The sequence below is a fragment of the Aotus nancymaae genome, unplaced genomic scaffold (assembly GCF_030222135.1).
Source record: "Aotus nancymaae isolate 86718 unplaced genomic scaffold, 86718_ANA_hifiasm-v0.15.2.pri h1tg000067l, whole genome shotgun sequence".
NCBI lineage: Eukaryota > Metazoa > Chordata > Mammalia > Primates > Aotidae > Aotus > Aotus nancymaae.
In genome coordinates, this window is record NW_026988482.1 from 6,402,279 (window position 1) to 6,425,910 (window position 23,632).

The window sequence follows — 23,632 nt, forward strand, 5'->3', positions numbered from 1 at the left end:
ATCTCTGAGTCTCACACACAGCTTCAGGCTGGGGACCAAGAAAGACAGTAAGAATGAAGCCTCACCAGTTTCTCCAACCCACCTGGCCCATGAGCTCTCCAGCCACGAAAGCAGTCAGTCCTCCGTGGAGGCTCATCAATTTCAGGACACACTCCCAGCAGGTGCAGGAGCAGGTGTGGCCACAGCCTGGACTTGCAGGCTCTCCCCTTCCACCCACAGATCCAACAAAATCGGGCTCCACTGTACTTACTGTCCTAGGACCTGACATCTTCAAAATAACTTACTGGGTTGTTTCTGATGACAAAAGTAATATATCTGCTGGGTGTGGTGGCTCACGCCTGTAATCCCAGGACTTTGGGAGGCCGAGGCAGGTGGATCACGAGGTCAGGAGATTGAGACCATCCTAACATGGTGAAACCCCATCTCTACTAAAAATACAAAGTCAGCTGGGCATGGTGGCACACACCTGTAACCCCAGCTCGAATTACTCAGGAGGCTGAGGCAGGAGAATTGCTTGAACCCAGAAGGTGGAGGTTGCAGACAGCCAAGATCGTGCCACTGTACTCTAGCCTGGCAACAGAGTGAGACTCTGTCTGAAAAAACAAAAAATTCCAAACAAAAACACCATTGATACCTTGGTGCATTTGCTTTTGCCTTTTTACTTTATTTCCATCAGTTTCCTGTATCTCCATTTCCTAAAGAATTCCATCCATCTGACCTCTACCTGCCCCTCCCTGACCCCTACTGCAGTGAGACTGAGTCCCGAAACCCTTCTCACTCCCTTCGTTCAGCACAGATCGGGTGGGACAGTGAGGGTTAAGGGCATTAACAATTCCCAGTGATTGAACTGTAATGAGGACAAGATGGTAAATTAAGGTTTATTGCAGAATAAAAGCATGTGCAGTCAGCATTTGTACGAGGCTACAATGAGATGCCTTCCAGAACTTGGCAATACAATTAAGCAGAGAGTGGAACAGTAGAGTGCACACGCAGATGAGCTGCCTGCAGGAATCACTTTAAAAGATAAGTTAGCTTTAGTGAAGGCAAGATGTGATTAAACATGGAAGAAACAATGGCCTAATGAAAGCACTGAGATATTTGCATAAACATGATACGGGGTCGTGGGGCTTGTATGGAGCACAGAAAAAGGGGCAAAGAGGGAAGCCCGTCACTGCTTCTCCTCCTCTAAGGGCCAGGTACACAGGGGTAGACAGGCCCCTAGTCTGTGGGAAGGAGTCTGCTGGGTTAGGGATGGAGCAACGGAGACAGCAGGCCAGGAGCGCGGACTCTAGAGCCGAAGTGACCGGGTTCAAACCCCGCCTGCCGCTGACGCACAAGCTGTGCCACACTGGGCAAGAATACGGACTTCTTGAGCTCTCTTCCTGATCTGTGAAATGTGGCTGCTGACATCTTGCTGTGGGGACTATGCATAGGAAGCTTAAGACGGACGTGGAGCTGTAATTATTATTAACAATGATTTTATTACTGATAAATAATGACTTTATTCAGCAGTTCCTAGGAAGGTTGTTGAGTAGAAGCCGGCCCCTGAAGCTGTTCTTTTCTGAGTATGCTGAGTAAAAATAAGGCCCTTGGGCTTGCACTGAGGCCTGGCCCCTGAGCCTGGGTGACCAAGCAACCCCCAAGGCTCTGCAGGGCAGCAGGCTCCTCGATGCCCGATCTTCAGTTAGAACTGCAACCCAACACTGCCTTACATGGCACGTGGGAACTGAATACAAAGGCTGTGACCGCGTGTGAAATGGATGCTATTTGGTGAGGATATCAAGTGTTACGTGCTATAAACCCAGTGTTGCCAACAAAAGGGCCTAGACAAAGAGTTCTGGGCATTACCAGGAGTGGTGACTATGAGCAGATACTGCGGACGGTACGACTTACCTGCACCTCGTTAAGTCTCGTGAAGGTTTAATGGGATAATGGGCATACACTATTTCCTAGCACGTAGGAGGCGCCAGATATAGAAATGTTTCACACTTTGCAAACGTGAGTTTTTGTTTTGAGGTCGGGTGGGAGGCATTACTCTACACTCCAACATAGCAGATTTGTTCTGGTATAAAAGAAAAAAAATCACGTTTATTTTACAAGGCAGTATTTTCCTCAAGTGTTACAACCAAGGAAAGTTGAGCTGTCTGTAGGAAAACAATAGAATTTTAGGAAATTACAGAAGAGTCAACATTGTGCTTAAAACTTTAAAATAGTTTTTTAAAATAGCACAGTAAGTGAATATTGCAAGGTATGAACAGCCTTAAAAAGGGATGTGAACACAAGATGGAAGCTCAATATGAAAACCGCTAGTGATAGGTCGCTTTGAGAAGTGTTCGGGCTATTAAGAGAACACTGCTTCAACCTTCATTGAAAAAAGAATTCATAGCACTCACTGAGACATGGCCTTTTCCTAAAACAGCTCTCAGTTATTCACAGTAATGAAAAAGAGCAGTGACGATTTTTAAATGGCGAATAATCCCAAAATGAATGTTGAGAAGTGCCCTATTTCTGTTTGGATGTGAGAACCACGGACTTCCAGGAAGTCGCAGCACTGATCAAGTGCGTGGAACTCCCACTCGCTTCTCGCGTCTTCCCTCCTCCTCAGTGGGAGAAGACGGAATCGTGCTACTGAAAAGCCTAAAATGTAACTGGTCTCCTCTTCTGGTTCACACCTCCTCTAGAGAAGGGGACAGAAGAGCAAACTGTTAAAACTTTGTTTTCCTCATGTAAAAAAGTCAAAAGCTGACAATAAAATTTTGCAAACAAGATGTGGGAATAAGTAAGAGCTGACCGTATAAATATTCTAACTGGCTTTTTTTCCTGCCTGGTAGTATTTGTACCACTAAACTTGGCTGGATCGATGGACAGCTTTGTAAATTATCCAGGTGCATACTCTTGCCCGAGTCAAGAATTAAATTAGCATAAAAGGAGTTTGTTATGATCAATCCCAAAATACTTGTGATGTTTCAAACAGATCAAGAAGTGGAGGACAGGAAGTTAAGCCACCACTCCCCAGATAGAATCAAAGCCCAGATCAAACCTAAAAAAGTATTTCAGGAAAAGAGTCACGTGGTTTCGCTCTGCGCTTGGTGCTTTACTCTGCGTTTTATTTTGTATTACCTTCAACTACAAGTCTTCCCCTCCTAGGGAAGCAACAGTTCTTCAGGGCGGTCCTCAAATTCTGACTTCATATATTAAAAATTACATCGTAAAAAAGACCTAGATGTGACAGTAAATCCTTAGTTTTTTGTGTACCAAACAGTTGTAACCACAAAGCCATTTTAAGAGTCATATCTTGGAAAAGTTATAAGCATATTTGAAACTTGAAACTTCTAAAATCTTGGTTAGAGAATAAAACTAAATTCTACATTTAGTGGAATTAAGCTTCTACCTAATAGCTTTTATGCCAACTTTCCAAAAGCAGGACGGGTACCGGGTTTCCATATAAACCCGAGAAAGCAGTTTATCCATCTACAAAGCCCAACCCTTGCTCCAAGTGAGCGTATTATATTCCTGGGTCGGAACGATAAAGCTTTCGTGTCTGTCAGTGTGCAAGTGTTAATGAACCCAGGCTGTTTCACAGGACTGTGTCCAGTGTCTACAGTGCAGGTTGCAGTCTAAACATTTTCTAAAGTGCCGATAAGTATACAAATTAGCAACATCACATCAGCGTTAGAGAAATTCCTTCATATAATATGACAGGCCTAGAATTTAAAGTGAAACTACACATTTTTATATGTTTCAGTTGGTTTTGGAATGCAAGCATAAAGAAACAATTCCAGTTCAATCATGTATTTCAGAGTGTTATTAACAGTGCTAGGACAAAAATAAATCTTGTGCTTATTTAGAAAAGGTCATTTTGAGATCCAGGAGTGTCTGATACTTAGAATCCAATAGAACATCTCTAATTCTATACAGTAGATAGTAGTAAGTGAAGCTTAGTGAGTTTTTAATTATAAAGAGATTGTGCAAATATTTAAGGTGATTATCAACCATTATTAAATCCAAAAATTCCATTAAAATTGTGTCTAATCAGCACGGCAGTTCAGGAGTTTAAAAAAGGAACCTAGACACAGGTCCCAGATGGTACTGAGAGAGGGTCCGACCCTGCCACTGCGCCAAGATGCAGAAGTGTGGCCCCATGGCCATGCCTTTCCATGGCTTTAGAAATCTGGTTGCTGACTCCATTAGATGAGTGGGTGGGAATGGTGTAGAGGAGCAAGCCCCTCTATATGCCCATGTGGAGAGTGTGCTCACCCACAGGGAAAATCTAGACAGGGCCCTGGTGTTGCTGTTGCAAACCTGAGCACTTGGCGCAGGACTGCACCGCTGTGGCCTGACACAAGGCTTGCAGGCATGTGGCTTCCACGCCTGCCTTCAGTGGGCCCGTCACGCAAGGGAGGCACCAAGAACAGCAGGCCGGGCTCATCGGATGACCCTGTGCCATCTGGGCCATGCCCTGGGCACAGGAAGCCCCTCATGCCCACACCTGCCCTTTCCTGTGCCTGACTGTTCCTAGAGCTCCTCGTACCCGCTTCTTGGTTTGTCTCGTTGTCTTTAAATTTTAGTACGTGGAGACTAAGCCGCACTCTCATTTAGCACAGAAAGTTAACACTGCAAAGGCAAACACATACTCTGCCTTCTAAACCCTATGGATATCTTGGCCACCTAAACCTAAAGAAAAGTTCTATCTATCTAGTAAATGACGTAACTTACACATACACCTGGGAAAGCGGATTCTTCCTGGAGTAGTTTATGAATGATGTCAAATGGAGGCTTCAGGGAAGAACATAACTTTTTCTTTTTTAAAATACAAATGAATGTGCCGTAGAGACGCACCATGCTGCTGCCAGAGCACAAGGAAACACCCCAAGAGCAGCTTCTGGAGAATTAGGAGCAAGTACTGTTCTGTCTCGAGCTCTGATGTTCTCATTAGGCCATACTTATAATTTCCAGGATTTTTAACTATGCCTCACGGATAGAAGGTTTGGAGAAATGGCAGTTGCGACTCGCACAAGAATACCTGGTGTAAATGGAGATTAGAAGTAGCATTCTGAAGAGAGCTAAATAAGAAAGAATTCGTCACTATTTTGTGCATGTGAGGGAAGAGAACACACATAGCAGACCGTGTTAGTGGGGGAAAGTGAAGGAATAGTACACAAAATCTTTTCTCCTGACTTAGCAGCAAACTATTTCAACCGCTTGTGCATTTGCATAAAAATCCATGCATCATACTGAATTCTAATCCATTTCTCACTTAAGCCATACTAATGCTTCATACAACCAAATGAAGCAGAATTAATCAAACCTATTAGATTCATTCCTAATCCCTAAAGGACTTATGTCTTTAGCATTTCCATGCTAACTAAAACTATTAATTGATTTTTTTTCTTAAGATGTTAGATGTGGCTGCCTCCTAAATATACCTATATAAGTTCCTAAGAGTTTTTCCCAGACTTGAAGAACAATTAAAAGCAGAGAGATGTTGAGGAACCCACCCGGGAGGCCAGTTCAAGTGCTGAACCACCTTCCCCAGATGGCCCAAACCAAGTCATCTCTTCCTTCCCCTGGGTTCCCAGAGCTTTCTGGGTGTCGTGAGTTAAACGTGTCATATGTAGGACTGTGGGCCCCTTCATGGAGGGAGAATCAGGTCTTGTTCATGCTGTGTCCCCACAGCACCCTGCAGGGGACAGGTGCTCAGCTAAAGCTGGATTGAGCATGAGGCGGATGAGGTCATCTCTTCTCATGTGAATGTTTAGCTCAGCCTCAGTCGTGGAGCCTTGTACAGACACTGGCCACAAACCAGGGGCTGAGCTGGCCTCCAGTGACCTCCTAGAAGTAAGCCGAGGCAGCTCCGGTCCAGACCCCGTGCAGGTGCAGGGAGAAGGGGAAAGGAAGAAACGGCGGCTGCCGGTACACACTCCGTTCCCCAAGGGAGCTGCTGCTTACGTAGGACGAGCAGGACAGGACAGGTGCCCGTGAACAAAAGGAATGGCAAGTGTCTTTCTGGGAAGGACTGGCTATTGAGAAAACACTGGCTCCTTCCCTTTGGGCACCTCCTCAATCTGATCCAAGATACTCTGTGATCATTGCTTCACTGCCTTCAAATCTCCCAGTGAAATTAAGGCTGGGTCACAATTCATGACACCAGATGCTACATAGAAAGTAAGTCAAGATATAAAAGAAAATCATTTATAATAAAAAGAATGTCTTAGTTGTAAGACCGAGAGAAGCTAATCAGCATACCACCAAACTGCTACAGTTGTTGGGGGGTGGGGTGGGTAGAAAATATCACTGGAAAAAAGGATCTATCAGACAGAGGTACAAAAGCTAGGCGTGGATCCCAGGCTGCGGCTTCCTGGCTGGACTCTCACACGGTCGTTTCTATGGTTTCAATCACTTCCAGGTCAGACTGCGAGGGGGAGAGAAGGGTGCACTCATCCGGTTCCCAGCTGCTCTCTGGACTGTAATCTTCCTCTGAACTCAGTTCTGCTCCTTCTTCTGTGTCCTCGTCACACGATTCCACGTAGTGAGCCCCGATCGCATTGATCCCAGAGTCCTCAGAACTTGAGGGAGAAGAGCAGTGATCTATTTTTGGTGTATTGCTCTCTTTTGAAATTAAGGCATCGTGTGCAGAGACCTCCTCAGGGTTCATTTTGTGGGAATGTAGCGCCGGCTGCTTCTGCACATAACACATCTTCCCATTAATACATTTAACCTGATAGTTGTCAATAAAGAGGTCTGAAATCATACAGTACCTTGGTGAGTCAGGGGGAAGGGGAGGCTGGAAGACAGATGCAAATTTCAGAAAGTGCTCAGTGAGCGACACTGAGATCTGAATGGTGTTTGTGGGCTCCCGAGGCCTGGCAGGAATCTCGGTGCTTGGAAGCTGTTCCACAGGGGTCATAGGCTGATACATGTATTTGCCTGTGGAGACACAAAAAAAAGACACTTGAAATCTCTGAGTAGTACACAAACTATATTAATACAGAGATAATGGTTTCCTTCTGAAGATTCAGAATGTCTTTAGAAATATTTCAGTAACACCTCAAAAGAAACTAGTAATCATTCAACACCGTTAGTCAATTAAAAAGTCAGCATGGTATATAATAATTTTCATCTAAAAGACTCTAAATCTCAATTTATATTTGAGTCTTTCTGATATCTCTGAAGTAGGTAGATGATACTATAATCCTTATTTTACACACAACTTTAAGTAATTTACTTATCAAACTAGAACAAAGAATGTCCATAATACAGTAAGGTAAAAAATAGAACTTGCATGGCTGGGCACGGTGGTTCATTCCTGTAATCCTAGCACTTTGGGCAGGTATCACTTGAGGCAGATCACTTGAGGTCAGGAGTTCGAGACAAGCCTGGCCAACACGGCAAAACCCATCTCTACTAAAAATACAAAATTTAGCTGGGCGTGGTGGTGCACGCCTGTAATTCCAGTTGCTTGGGAGGCTGAGGCAGGAGAATCCCTTGAACCCAGGAGGCAGAGTTGCAGGGAGCCGAGATTGCGCCACTGCACTCTAGCAGTAGATTGCACTCCAGCCTGGGCAAGAGTGAGACTCTGTCTCAAAAAAAAAAAAAAAAAAATAAGTTGTAAAGTAGTACAATGTACCGTAAAATTATATTTCCATGTTTATCTCTGTTTGTGTTAATGTATATATTCTTCCAGTTTTTAAATGTATATAAGTTTATTATCAGAATTATAGGAGATTTTCACTTTCTAGGTTTCTGTTTTAATTACCATATACGCACACACTTATATACAATAGGTAATGGCCCGCTGGATTGTCCTGGCCAGCCTCAATGACTGGAGTAAGGGTTAGGGTGCGAAATGACTTCTCGCAGGACCAAAGCTCATCAGTGGCCTGAACAGGAGGTATTCTCTCCGACACCAATTCCACAGGCACTAAGCAACCTAAGCCAAGCAGAAGCAAAGGGCAAACGCACAGGGAGATGCAGAGGACAACCTGCTGGATGTTTCTAGGAGACCAACATGCTTATCTCCAAGCCTTCGTCTCCGCTCTGAGCCCTCAACTGTTTCCCACCTAGTTTACATAGAAGTAAAACCTAAATGGATTTGGTCTGAATGTGTCCCTTTCCTCATTCCATTTTTCATTCAACATCTAGCAAAGCCTCCCACATGCCAAGTGCTAAGGAAATAGGGTTGGAAATATCCAATTTGTAAGTCTAGAGTGACTTCAAAACAAAAAGCTAAAGCAGGGATTGGCGGGGACAGGGCTAAAAAAAACCAGAGTCAAGTAGCCACAATTGTGGACATCATTTTTGGAGTTTTCCTAACTTAGCCAATTTATCGGTTCATGTTGTATCTTCTGCACATTGCTGAGAGGGCTTTTAACCTTAGCACTACCTGCATTTTGGACCAGATAATTCTTCGTTGTGGTGGGCGGAGGGGGAGGACGGTGCTCTCCTACGCTCTGCAGGGTGTTTAGCAGCATCCTTGGCCTCTACCCGCTAGATGTCAGCAGCAGCTCCTCCCCAAGGGAGCCAAATTCCCCGAGGGGTCAAATCAGCCCGGTCAAGAACCACTGATTATGGTATCTTCATAAGCATCTTTTCCAGGCAAATCACTCTTGTATGGCTCTTGCTCCTGTTTCTTTCTTTGTCAGCCTGGAAATCCTTCTAGGACAGGAATCACATTTGTAAGAAAAACTAGCTTTGGTTTTATAATGTTAATGAAGCCACAGAGGAGTATCTGTTTCAGATTAGAAATGTAAGTAGTAAAGATGCCACAAATCACGCAATCTCAGTAATCTATTCAGATCAGTCAAGCTTGCTTGTATTTTTTGTTTTTTGACTCCTATACCAAAAAAGCCATTCAGGTACCAGAATTTCTATATAACCAAATTACTCTAAAAATACCTTCATTTTCATCCTGGGGTACCACATGAAAAAGGTATGTTTAAAGTCGTTAAGCCTCTGGGTTTCCAGGGTGCTTCCAAGCCCGGACAGAACTCATGTAAAGCCCATGGTCTGATAAAAACGTGAGAAGAACCCAGTCACACCTGCCTGGGAGAACTATGTTTAAAATATACCAGGCATCTTCACTTCTCTAGATCTTTAAAATAAAGTAATTATTACTTGTCAGGCAGAGTTAAAATCAGGTCAGATCTCACAGTTGACTTGGTAAGACCTCTGCCCCTAAGCACTGTGAACACTATTGGCTGAAGGGCTAAAGAAGGCTGACCTTTAAGCCTCCCTCCAGATCCTCCAGAGCAATGTATGTTTGGGCACGCCATAGAGAACGGACTTAGAGAACCTGGGGAACTACTCTTCTGTCCACAGAGTGGTAAATAAAACACGGAATGAGGGCTTTGTCTTTTCCATTCTTGGCTGGTAGTTATGAGCTCAGGAGGCTGTGGAAGGGAGGCAGTCAAGAAGTGCTTGTTGTATACGCTGATTAGGTTCATCCTACCCTAAGTAACCTGTGGTTTAGTCAGTCACTTGACACAGCCATAGGAGGATCCTCGGAGTTGATTCATGCCGTCCAGAACCATCCTCAGATCCAGGGGGAACAAGGCTTTATTTGTCCAAAGATAGAGGAAAAAGGTGAAGCCTGGCTTGGGGACCTCCCTCACTCCCTCTTTTTTTCCTTCCCCTATCTATCTTTGTTTCTTCATAATGTCTTTACTTTCTTTCCTCTTGGTTCTTCCACTCTTTCTTTCTCTGGTCCCCTCTCACCCAAAGCTCTATTTTTCTTTCTCGAAGTGCTGTGCTATGGACTGAATGTTTGTATCCCCCTAAAATTCATGTTGAAACCCTAATCCCCTATGTGATGGTATCTGGAGGTGGGGCCTTTGAGAAGTAATTAGGTTTAAATGAGGTATGAAGGGTGGAGCCTCTATGATTGGTTTAGTGCCCTATGAGAAGAGGGAGAGACCAGATCCCTTTCTCTCTCCTCCAAGTGAGGATACAGCATCTGCAAACCAGGATGAATGTCCTCAGCAGACACTGACTCTGCCTCAGTCTTGGAATTCTCAGCTTGTAAACTGTGAGAAATACACATTTGTTGTTTAAGCCACCTAGTCTATGGTATTTTCTTATAGCAGCCCAATCTGACCAGGATGTATAGTAAAGAGAAATGCAGCTGGGTGAGGAAGATGAGAACCAGATTCCACTTCTTTCTACAAGGTACGCCTAGTAAATGTGTTTACTTAGAGTGAGGGTGAGAGCCCATGATCTGGTGATACTGGGGCGCAAAGAAAAAGAGAAAGAAAATAGTAAAGATGGCCACATTAAGAAAAAAAAACCTTTAGTAACCACCTTTGAAATATCAATTATTATATAATACTCTATTGTTTATAAACACAGAAATAATTAAACTCATATCAGAGATCCCTGGGGTATCCTATGCTGAGAATCCGTGTTCACAAGGATAGCTCCGAGGCACTGCAAGATCCTGAATTATCAGAGATTCAATTATGTTTATTGTACTATGAGAATAAAATGAACACACTTCAACAGCAAGGATTTCTGGAGATTTAGCCAAGAAATTCAATAACCACTATATTCTCTGAACAATCGTAATTAAGGGTTTACTGTGTTACTTAAAGAATAAATAGATGAGAATGTTTAAACCCTAAAGCTCTAAAAGGAAAAGATACTCAGAGTGAGGGCTTAGAGAAAAATAGAGAGCAAAAGGAGGATTCGTTTGATCCAGCAATTCCACTTTTGGGTCATACCCGAAAGAATGGAAAGCAAGGTCTCAGGGGTATTTGAACATCCATGTTCACAGCAGCATAATTCACAACATCCAAAAGGTGGAAGCAACCCAAGTGTCCCCATGGATGAGCAGGTAACAGGCCACATATATGTAAAACATAACACGAGCCTTGGAAGGAAATCCTGACCCATGCTACAACTGGAAGAACCCTGAGTATAAGTGAAATAAGCCAGACACGGTAAGACAAACACTATATGATCCTACTTCTTTGATGTATCTAAAGTAGCCAATTTATAGAAACTGAAAGTAGAATGGTGTTTGCCAGGGACTGGACATACAGGGGAATGGGGAGTTGCTGTTTAATGAGTAGAGACTGAGCTTTAGAAAACGAAAATGTGGAAATGGATGGTAGTGATGGCTGCACAATATAAATGTACTTAACACCACTGAACTGTACATGTAAAAATGGTTAAGATGGGCCAGGCTTGGTGGTTCACGCCTGTAATCCCAGTGCTTTGGGAGGCCGAGGCGGGTGGATAACGAGGTCAGGAGTTTGAGACTAGCCTGACCAACATGGTGAAACCCTGTCTCTACTAAAAATACAAAAATTAGCTGGGCGTGGTGGCATGTGCCTGTAGTCCCAGCTACTCAGGAGGCAGGAGAATCGCTTGAACCCAGGAGGTGGAGGTTGCAGTGAGCCATGATTGCGCCACGGCACTCCAGCCTGGAGGACAGAGTGAGACTCTATTTTACCAAAATATACCCCAAAAAAGTGGCCTGAGGTTAAGTGCCTCCATAGTTCAGTTCTTTGACTTTATATATTTTAAATTAGTTTTAACTTTTAGTATAATTCACGGTATTAACAGACTGAAGGGAAAGAACCCATATGATCCAGAGTATATACAGAATTCTTGGCGAGTCCTCAAGGATCTAGAAATAGAAATTCTATTTGACCCAGCAATGCCATTACTGGGTATATATCCAAAGGATTATAAATTGTTCTACTATAAGGACACATGCACACGAATGTTCACTGCAGCACAGTTTACAATAGCAAAGACCTGGAACCAACCTAAATGCCCACAGATGATAGACTGGACAGGGAAAATGTGGCACATATACACCATGGAATATTATGCAGCCATCAAAAACGATGAGTTCATGTCCTTTGTAGGGACATGGATAAACCTGGAAACCATCATTCTCAGCAAACTGACACAAGAACAGAAAATCAAACACTGCATGTTCTCACTCATAGGCAGGTGTTGAACAATGAGAACACATGGACACAGGGAGGGGAGCACTACACACTGGGGTCTGTTGGGGGGAAATAGGGGAGGGGACAGCAAGGGGTGGGGAGTGGGGGAGAGATATCATGGGGAGAAATGCCAGATATCGGGGAAGGGGAGGAAGGCAGCAAATCACACTGCCATGTGTGTACCTATGCAACAATCTTGCATGTTCTTCACATGTACCCCAAAACCTAAAATACAATAAAAAAAAAAAAAATATATATATATATATAAAAATCAACGTATGGTTGGTTTACACTTCGCTTACCAGAGGTCCTGGCCTTACCGTGAGAAATTGTTCATTCAGTTAGCCATGTCTTTACCATTATGATGGCTTGTATGAATGTACATCTAACTCTATTATATACACATGTATAACACATGTATATAGAGTATATGTTTTAATATTTATCCACAGTAAGAACACTTTTTTGCTGAATAAAATTTTTAAAACTCAAAAAAAAAAAATCTTACCCCATAAGAAAACAACCAAATTTTCTTAAAAAGAGATGTGGCTACATAAGAGTAACACGGAGGGATCGTGACAGTGATGGAAATGTTCTGTATCTTTTTTTTTTTAATTGTACTTTAGGTTCTGGGGTACATGTGCAGATCATGCAGGGTTGTTGCATAGGTATTTACATGGCAAGGTGGTTTGCTGCCTCCACCGCCCCCCATCACCTATATCTGACATTTCTCCCCCTCCACTCCCGCTGCCCCTCCCCTTGCCCCCGCGCAACAGACCCCAGTGTGTGATGCTCCACTCCCTGTGTCCATGTGTTCTCACTGTTCAACACCCGCCTATGAGTGAAAACATGCGGTGTTTAATTTTCTGTTCTTGTGTCAGTTTGCTGAGAATGATGGTTTCCAGGTTTATCCATGTCCCTACAAAGGACACGAACTCATCGTTTTTTATGGCTGCACAGTATTCCATGGTGTGTATGTAATGTTCTGTATCTTGACTGTATTAATGTCAATACCTCGGTTGTGATATTGTACTACTGTTTTGTAACAACTGCCATGTGGGGGAACTATGAAAAGGGTACATGAGAGCTCTGTATTTTTATGTTTATTAACTTTGAACGTGGTGCCTGTCTAGGATTCTCCGTTGGAAAGTTACTATTATTCTCTTTGTAAGATAGGGATAGTGCAAATATCCTGTTTCTCATCATACTTTCACCCACTAATTTTAGCATGGATAGATGGATCTTGTCTGCAACAAATATTACTGTGGTGTTTGCCAAACAGTGATTTTTTTTAAACCACACACCATGATTCTTCAGATTTTCCATTTATGTCATTCCTTCTACACTTATTAACTGGAATTCTGTGTGTGAAATGGAAGATACCGGGATGAAATCGCATCTTGTCAGACCCAAACAAACTAAAGCCAGGAAAGCCTGAAGGGGGGGAGGTTCATTCTTATATTTCTGAGATAAAGACTTGTTTCAAGGACTTTTTAAAATAACCCTACGAGATTCTTTAGAACTGCAGCAACTCAGGTAAGATGCTCTGGAACACCTGCCCAGTAATGGCATCTCCACTGATAAACTGAGGCCAACTTGGGTTTTAATTCCCAAATAAATTCAACATATTTGGAGACTTTTTTCTGATTTTTTTTCTTGGCTGACATAAGTAAGCATCAAAAGCTGCTCCTTCTCCCTCACTTATTTATTTACTCAATTATTTATATAAGCATGGACTCAGATATTTTATTCTGTGTATTGCTACCTGTTACTATCATTTATTTTGTTACTCAAATTGTTCCAGATTTAGCTCTTGGGACCTGTGTCCTTTCAAGTATTCCCATCCTTGACTGAAGACTTCTTTACTTTCTGGCACCAGAAGACATTACTGGTTTATTTGTAATTTTCCTGCACCAGTCTGGGAATCAGCCATTTCTCCAAGGAGCCCTAGTTCCTTTTAAGAGCTTATACACATTCTTCAGCTTGTTGTCAAAATATTCCTGTGAAGTGGAATCTTAGTTGGCTAATGACTCCTTCAAATCACTCTCAGAGCTCATCCATAGGAAAGTGAAGACAGTACCTTATGATAGTATCCAGTACCCATTTTTAAAATAATATAAAAATATACATCAAAAACCCATTAATTTATCTTGAATCATTTTAAAGGGAGCTGAAATCACTTTCTCAATAATGAAAGTGATCATACAACATGACTAACACAAAAATCAACTGTGACCAGAAAATGAAAAATAAAATTTGTTTGAGGGTGGGAGTAGCTGGCTCAACACTGTCAGCTGTTTCTCAAAGGCCAATCAAACCACAAATAAGTAACTTCCACTACTAAAGTTTTGATTCCTAATATTTCTGATATTTTCTCCCTTTGGTGTTTGATGATAATATGTCTTTTCACAATGCCTCAATGAGACACTAAGAAGATTTATATTCTCATCCTAGCTCTTTGGTTGAAAAAAGAAACAGAGGAGTTATTACATTCTCAAACTCTTATAACAAGATAGGAGTCAATTCCCAGACTGGGGCCTTGAGACACCCTGTGTTCTTTCTTCGGGAAGATACCCATTACTTAAAAAGGTTTAGATAATGTTCTATTAGTTATTCTGTCATTCTGGGCCCTTCACTTCAGCTAACATTACAATTTGTAGCACTGTATAATTACATAGCAGATGTATTTCCTTGAAGATGTTTCTTTCTCTGGGTTGTAGAGCACAAAGGGAATGGAAAACTTAAAACCCAAATACAGAAAATAAACAGAAGAAATATATGAGCCCTGTTAAGCTACTGTGTGTACCCTGCTCAACTATTTGATCAGTTGTACACTTTGATTCTTAAAAAAAGATCCTTTGGGGGGAAAATGAGCATTTTGCTTTTGCAGAGAGTTTCATGGTTGTTAAATGTGTGTCCTTCTTGACACATGAAGTATACTGCTCTCAGGGAATGAAAACTAATTTAAATATTTGTGCAAGCAAAATATAATTAGAAAGGTAAATGTACTGAAAAAAATGAGTGGCCTGAGGTAAACTGCATGCACAGTTCAGTTCTTTGACTTTATATATTGAATTACAATTATGTTTATTTTATTCCCAAGGGCATTCATTATTTTGAAAGTAAGGTTAAATATTCTAATTTAGAAATTTCTGAAAGGTGCATTTTTCACTGGATAGCATATCACAAGCCAAAAGCAAATGAACTTAGTATTTATCATAGCCAATCTTTGTGGCCTGACCCTTCATCCTGCCTCACTGGCATTCAACACATCAATATTTTTGTACTTTGAGCTGTGAGGACACTAAAGTTTGCCGATTTCCCAACAAGTTGAAATTCTCAATCAGAAGTGTCTGCAAGATCCTAGCTTCTTCATTTGAAAACTGTATGTGTAACTTCTTTAGTGTGGCGGAGCATATTAATGTAAAGCAAATCCAGTGACACAGCCCACCAGAAGCATGACTTAGTTACTCAGTTAGCAAATCCTTACTGCATGTCTACCATGTTTATGCTGCTAAGTCAGATGCTATGGGAAATAAAATGAAGTAGAGTATGTAGTCATTCTTTTAGGAGCTTTCAGATTGATGTAGAAGATACAAAAGTAAAACAAGAGTTGAGTGAGACTATAGGAATATATACAAGGGTGTTCATGAGGCAGTGGACAGGATTCCAGGTTTCATTGAAGGACTTTATATGGCCATTAAAAGACAGAGACCTGTACTGTAGCAAGCAGAATGGCTCCAATGTATCAGTTCAGCATTTGGGGTTAGACAGTTGACCAAGAGGGTGAAGAAGAATAAAGTTTCTGAGGAAGACTCAGGCTGGATGGGGGTTGGAAAGCAAAGCCCAGGAGTTCAGATTTGGGTGGCCATGGTGAATGGCTCAAGATTACTGAGGAAGCAGGTAATGATAAAAGGAGGATTGTAGAGAATGTGGTCTGGTAAATGTGTGCTGATGAACTGGAAAGAGAAGAGATTTAAGAAGAGGCTTAAGAAGTGGCTGTTACAGATTTTCAAGCATGAGGTTCTGATCTAAGTCAGGTGGCTTGGAAGAGGAGGAAACACAGGAGACACATCTTGTGAAGGTGGTAAAGCCCAGGGGCTTAGGACAAACACCAGGGACTCAGACACACCTGGATACGAAGCCCAACTCTGCTATGTAAGAGCTGTTTGACCTTTTTTTTTTTTTTTTGAGGCAGAGTCTCACTCTGTTGCCCAGGCTGGAGTGCAGTGGTGCCACCTTGGCTCACTGCAACCTCTGCTTCCTGGGTTCAAGCCATTCTCCTGCCTCGGCCTCCCAAGTAGCTGGGATTACAGGCACCTGCCACCAAGCCTGGCTAATTTTTTTTCTATTTTTCATAGAGACGGGGGTTTCACCATGCTGGACAGGCTGGTCTTGAACTCCCGACTTCAGGTAATCCACCTGCCTCGGCGTCTCAAAGTGTTGGGATTATAGGCATGAGCCACTGCCTCTGGCCTGTTTGACATTTTTGAAACTGTTAATCTCATATTTTCAGTTTCTTCTTGTAAAAGTGATTAATAATATCTCAGAAGGTGGTTGAAGGATTAAACATGAAAATGCTTTCAAAGCAATAACTCAGTGTCTGGCACACCATAAACATTCTATTATTCTTGCTGCTTACAGAAGGCAAGTGCTGCCTGGAGGTGTCTCCAAGCCAGTTTAGAGCCTTTCTTGGCTGTATTTGCCCATCCCTGTTAAGATCAGGGCCCTCCCATTCCTGAGTTTCTGGTACCCAGCTTCCTGATTCAGTTCCTCCTATTAACTTCTCTCTGATCAGATGTCTGCCACCCTACCTCACCTACCTGCAAACTCTAAAGTCTGCTTTTACTCTGTTTTTCAAACTAATATTTTTTGAGCCTTAATTATGTGCCAGGCACTGAGCTAGGTTCATGGGGTAAAAACAGCAGGCAAAACAGACAGCAACCCTGTCCTCATGGAGCTTACATTCTAGGAGAGTATGCATACTTCAAACAAATCTCACATGAAAAGATAGAAATGATTAAAACCAATAAAAATGACAGGCAAAAAGTGGTAAGAAAAAGTCAAGTCAGTGATTAGAAATTATATATTTGGGATAACTGATTTCGCCTGGGGCTCAGGGAAGACATCTCTGAGAAAGGGACAATGTATATAATACAGGTTGAGTATCCCTTATCTGAGATGCCTGGGATCTGAAGTGTTTCAGATTTCCCAAAGCACTAAACTGACTTCAGCAATCAGGCCCCCACCCCTCTCCCAGGATAGTACTGATATCTGGATTGTAGTCACGTGTGGTAAGAGAGAATGGAGGTGGTGGTGGAACAAAGTACCACCAAGCAACCTGGACCAACAGACTTCTATAAGCTACACTGCTCCCAGCCACATGATGACGCCCTCAAGTATGGGCAGCTTAACCCTGAGACCCACCTTAAAAATAACATTTCTGTAAGTGCCATAAGTCAAAAATAGAGAAACTGTTTGCCACACTTAGGAATTCACAACCACCAATCTGAAACTAAAAAAAAAATTTTAAACTACAGTTAGTCCTACCTGAAGCCAAATCTGGTTTAAGGGACAGATATATGCAACAAATTCTTGTGTATTTTAACAAGCACCAATCAATCAGTGAACAACTAAGAAGAAAAAGAAGTGTCGACTGCATCCCCGTTACAATCCAGTTTGGGTCACATCAACATCCATAGACACCACAGGAGGAAATATAAGTATCAAGCTGTGGGTATCGATGATACATGGTGTAGGAATTCAGAGAAAGGTGAGGGCTGGAAGGGCTAGAAAAGACTCCACAGAAAACATGGAGTGTAAATTTAAAAAGAGCTAGGACTGAACAAAAGAAAGTAACATGATACACCTTGTGCAACAATAATATAAAAACAGACCGGGGTTGGGGAGTGTGGGATGATCAGGTGACCAGCCTGAATGGAGCAGAGGGCTCTCCTACGACCTGAGACCAGTCTCTTTACCCAGATACAGTCATCCCTCAGTATCCTCAGGGTACTCGTTCAAGAACCACCCCAACCCCATGGAAGTCAAAAATCCAGATACTCACGTCTCATATAAATGGCACCGTATTTTGTGTATAACTTATGCACATCCTTCTGTATATTTTAAATCATCTCTAGATTATAGTACCTAATACAAAGTAAATGGTTTGTAATTTTTTTTTTTCAGACGGAGTCACTCTGTCACCCAGGCTGGAGTGCAATGTTGCAATCTAGGCTCACTGCAACCTCTGCCTCCTGGGTTCAAGCAATTCCTCCCGAGTAGCTGGGATTACAGGCATGCGCCACCATGTCTGGCTAGTTTTTGTATTTTTGTAGAGACTGAGTTTCACCATGTTGGCCAGGCTGGTCTCGAACTCCTGACCTCAAGTGATCTGCCCACCTTGGCCTCCCAAAGTGCTAGGATTACAGGCGTGAACCACCACGCCCGGCCAATTTTTATTTTTATTGTTGTATTATTATTTCTTAGTTATTTCCCAGATATTTTAAATTCATGATTAGTTGAATCCATGAATGCAGAACCAGTGGATATGAAGAGCTCACTATAATGTGGCAAGAGCAAAACCCTTCCCTTGCCATGGGAGATGGGATACAATAAGGGCCATTCTGCTGAATAAAGCAGCACGACAGAAGCTCTTGAACCTGTAGACACAGCTAATTCCAGTCAAGACAGGCTCCTTCTAGGGCCAGAGAGTTTAGATGCTTCTGATAGGTTAAAAAAATAAAAGAATGAGAACTCTCCTAGGCTTCCAGTTCCCATTAGGTGGCCAAATAAGGGTTTCATTTAGCAAATATGTCTGCCTGTTTCCACGTAAGCTGGAAAGTCATACTCACCCACCTGGAGCTATTCTGCAGAGCTAGCTGAATACAGTTATTGGTTAGAAAAGAGAGCTGAGGAAGCCTTCTCACAAGGAAAGGTCACTGGGGGTGAGATGAAGCATGAAAACCATATGCTCAGAAAAAGGATGTCTGCTGACAGGGCACATGGAGACTCAGCCAGTTTGTACTGTCTACACGCTGCAGCCTAGGAAAACAGTGCAGAGAAGCGGGATGGGGGCAGAGAGGCATCAACAGGGAAGTGGCTGACTGCAGAAGCTACTGTTGTTACAAGGTGAGAACAACTGCAGGAGTACCACCGCTTTTCAAATCTAAAGATGGTTGTTAATGTCTTTCATTTTCATTACCATTATTATCTTTGATATTTTAATAACAAGCCTTGACTTTATGGGCATTTTATGAGACCATCTCAGCCTCCTGTCTTTCTCTGCAAAAATCATGAGTGCATGGGTTAAGTTACTAGACTGAACAACAGATTTCTAAAATTGCAGTCTGAAAAAATCCATTTTGAGAACAATGAAATCCCTACGGCGGGGGGGACAGCAAAAGTAGAGCGTGGAACATGATGACTCTGCTATAGTTTTCTGCCATTGCACTAGCACATAGCTGTATAGTTTTACAGACTATTAGCAATATCTGTCCATTGAAATAATAACCAAGTTATTAGCAGCCATTAATTCAATGGACAGATATTGCTAATAGACTAAAGCTAAGGGAAACAGTATAAGACATCTGTCACATTTATTGATAAGGGGATGAAAAATTCAGAAATTTACAAGAAAAGGATGCTAACAAGTCAACCTGATTTAAGAAAAATAAGATCTTGAAGCATCTGAAGTATCTGTGCTTAGCAGAGGAACTCAGTAGGGACTCAATATGGTTCTCGATTTTTAAAAAGATGTAACTTAGTTAAAGCTTTCGTAGGGAAACATGTCTACATTATTCAAGAGCCTCATTTTCAATATAAAACAAGCCAATGTAGCATTCTGAGGCTTCTTTTAATAACTAATAAACACATCCAAAATATCAATGAGATGTTATTAACATATACATGAATTATAATTCCCAATATAATCAAAGAAAATATACTTATATTTTTCTTTAATAATTACCTATAATTTCTCCTGAAACTGTAGTTAAGCCAATTTCAAAACTGGTGCCACTGGGGAAATCCAAAGATGAGGAGTAAGAAGAAATGAATTTTAATATTTACAATTAACTAGTATGTCTACTTCACTGTCTATCTAACAACTCCTGAATAGGGACAAGAAAACTCAGATAATGGCACCAAAATTCAACTTGAAGCTTTGTTCTTGAACCACCTCTTCCTTACAATAGAAGCGCTGTAAAATTTATGGAGGGAGTCATTCCACAGTAAGCATTAAAATAGTAAAGAAAAAAAGGGGTCCAGAATGCAATGAGGCTATGAACGTACTAGCTGTCAATTCATTGCCACTCAGCTCCAAATTTTCCCTTCCATATATGCTCTGCCATCATGGACAGAATTCCTTTACAGTGAGCATGACGATGCTTCCTCAGTGGAGAGTCCAGAGGACTCTGCAGGAGGAAGGGGCTCTCTTGGCTGCTGCGAGTGTGAGGGGTCTAGGGAGCTCTGCCCTAGCCATGCACCCAGAACGTGTGGTTCCTTGGCACACTTAAAGTCTTGGCTTGGCCTAGTGATAACCTTCCCATGGCCCTCCCCACAAGGAAACCAATATTCTGAAGACCTCCTGCCCACACTAAGCTTTTGCTTCCCCAGCCACACCATGAATTGCTGATTGCCTGTGCCCCACCTGCACTGCAGAGGCTGCTTCCTGCTGGCCAAGCAATTGCAGACCAGTACAATCTGGGGAAGGAGCACGTTTCTCTGCTGTCCTTTGGGCTGAATTAGACTTTTACTATCAAAGTCTGAACCCCAGCCTTGGGGTAGGGGACCTCCTTTTAAGTTTGTCCTTCCTTGGGTATTCTCCCAGGGCCCTGGGGAACTGCAAAGAATTTCCTTAATTTCTTAGAGTTTAATAATACTCTATATTAAACTTCCTCCCCATTTAATCCACTGTGTGGTTTCCATCTCCTGTTTGGTCTTAAATTGATTCAATAATCCAGATATGAAGTAGTAATTTTGATTATCTACTGAGAAAATAGCATTAAGAAGTTCAGTAGTTTATATATTTGGAACTTACAGATGAAAAATGTCATATTAAAATGCTACTGATTTAGATTTTTATAATTGGACATATTGATTAATTTAACGATTTTAATATTAATGGAGAAAGACTTAAGAAGAATGCATCCTAAAACCTATTTTTTTAAGAACATTGCCTTTGCTACTATTCTATCTCAATAATATCAAAAATAACTAAGTGAAGCAAAAGAGCTCACTGAATACCCTTGATTACTCTCCCCCAAAGGAATGGCATATAAAACTACTGAACTAAAAGTGATTTTCCTGAAAGAACAAGCTTAGGAGAAGAACTGCGAATCTGGCCTTCATAATAGATGAGCACATGCTAATCTCAATTCCAGAGTGAAAAACTTCAGCAGCTAGGTGAGAGTAACATTCAGCAGCCTTAGGAAGGAGAGCAGAGAATCATGGCTGGCCAAAGATAACACAGCTCTTTTCCCAGGAACCTGAAATAAAATAGCCCTTGAAGGGAAAAGATAAAGGCCCCTCTGCCTATAAAGCATGTGGCACACAGAAGGCAGAAACAACCATTTGAGAAAAGGAAATTCTGATTTACATGTGAAGTTCTAGACAAAATTGGAGCAGTATATAAAACCTAAGACATGGACCTCTGGGCAAGATGGCTGAATAGGAATAGCTCCGGTCTGCAGCTCCCAGTGAGATCAACTCAAAAGGTGATGATTTCTGCATTTCCAATGGAGGTACCTGACTCATCTCATTGGGACTGGTTAGAGGCAGTGGGCGAGCAGAAGCAGGGTGGGGTGTCACCTCACGTTGGAAGCGCAAGGGGTCAGGGAACTCCCTCTCCTAGCCAAGGGAAGCTGGGAGGGGCTGTGCCGTAAGGAACGGTGCATTCCAGCCCAGATACTACGTTCTTCCCATGGTCTTTGCCACCCATAGACCAGGACACTCCCTTGGGTGCCTATGCCACCAGGGCCCTGGGTTTCAAGCACAAATCTGGGCAGCCATTTGGACAGACACCAAGCTAGCTGCAGTTTTTTTTTTTTCATACCCCAGTGGCGCCTGGAATGCCAGCAAGACAGAACAGTCCACTCCCCTGAAAAGGGGTTGATGCCAGGAAGCCAAGTAGTCTAGCTCAGTGGACCCCACTCCCCACGGAGCCCAGCAAGCTAAGATCCACTGGCCTGAAATTCTCCCTGCCAGCACAGCCGTCTGAAATCGACCTGGGATGCTCATGCTTGGTGGGGGGAAGGGCATCTGCCATTACTGAGGCTTGAGTAGGTGGGTTTCCCCTCACAATGTAAACAAAGCTACCAGGAAGTTTGAACTGGGCGGAGCCCACCGCAGCTCAGCAAAACCATGAGACTGCCTCTCTAGATTCCTCCTCTCTGGGCAGGACACTCTAAAAGAAAGGCAGCAGCCCCAGTCAGGGGCTTATAGATCAAACTCCCATCTCCCTGGGACAGAGCACCTGGAGGAAGGGGCAGCTGTGGGCCCAGCTTTCACCAGATTTAAATGTTCCTGCCTGCTGGCTCTGAAGAGAGCAGCAGATCTCCCAGCACAGTACTCAAGCTCTGCTAAGGGACACATTGCATCCTCAAGTGGGTCCCTGACCCCTGTGCCTCCTGATTGGGAGACACTTCCCAGCAGGGGTCATCAGAAACCTCATACAGGAGAGCTCCGGCTGGCATCTGGCAGGTACCCCTCTGGGACAAAGCTTCCAGAAGAAAGAACAGGCAGTAATCTTTGCTGTTCTGCAGTCTCTGCTGGTGATACAGACAAACAGGGTCTGGAGTGGACCTCCAGCAAACCTGCACAAGAGGGGCCTGTTAGAAAGAAAACTAACAAACAGAAAGGAATAACATCAATATCAACCAAAAGGATGACAACACAGAAACTCCATCTGAGGCTCACCAATATCAAAGACCAACGGTAGATAAATCCATGAAGATGGGGAAACGCCAGTGCAAAAAGGCTGAAAATTCCAAAAACCAGAACACCTCTTCTCCTCCAAAGGATCACAACTCCTCACAAGCAAAAGAATAAAACCAGACAGAGAATGAGTTTGACGAACTGACAGAAGTAGGCTTCAGAAGGTAGGTAATAACAAACTCCTCCAAGCTAAAGAAGCACATTGTAACTCAATGCAAGGAAGCTAAGAACCTCGAAAAAGGTTAGAGGAACTGCTAACTAGAATAACCAACGTATAGAAGAACATAAATGACCTGATGGATCTGAAAAGCACAGCAAGAGAACTTCGTGAAGCATACACAGTTATCAATAGCTGAATCAATCCAGTAGAAGAAAGGATATCAGTGATTGAAAACCAACTTAATGAAATAAAGCATGAAGACAAGATTAGAGAAAAAACAATGAAGGGAAACGATCAAAGCCTCCAAGAAATATGGGATTACGTGAAAAGACCAAACCTACGTTTGTTTGGTGTTCCTAAAAGTAATGGGGAGAATGAAACCAAGTTGGAAAACACTCTTGGTTTTTATCCAGGAGAATGTCCCCAACCTAGCAAGGCAGGCCAATATTCAAATTCAGAGAACACACAAAGATACTCCTTGAGAAGAGCAACTCCAAGACACATAGTCATCAAATTCACCAAGGTCGAAATGAAGGAAAAAATGCTAAGGGCAGCCAGAGAGAAAGGTCAGGTTACCCACAAA

At 42.6% G+C, this 23,632-nt stretch overlaps 1 protein-coding gene across 1 annotated transcript in view; it reads right to left on the reverse strand.

The window, feature by feature from the left end:
* Positions 1 to 853: 853 nt before the first annotated feature.
* CUNH3orf70 (chromosome unknown C3orf70 homolog) overlaps positions 854 to 23,632 on the reverse strand; it is a 75,016-nt gene continuing 52,237 nt past the window's right edge. The window contains exon 2 of the mRNA XM_021674470.2: positions 854 to 6,927. Within this exon, the coding sequence (XP_021530145.1) occupies positions 6,371 to 6,927 (557 nt within the window). The 3' untranslated portion in view covers positions 854 to 6,370. The remainder of the gene's footprint in view (positions 6,928 to 23,632) is intronic.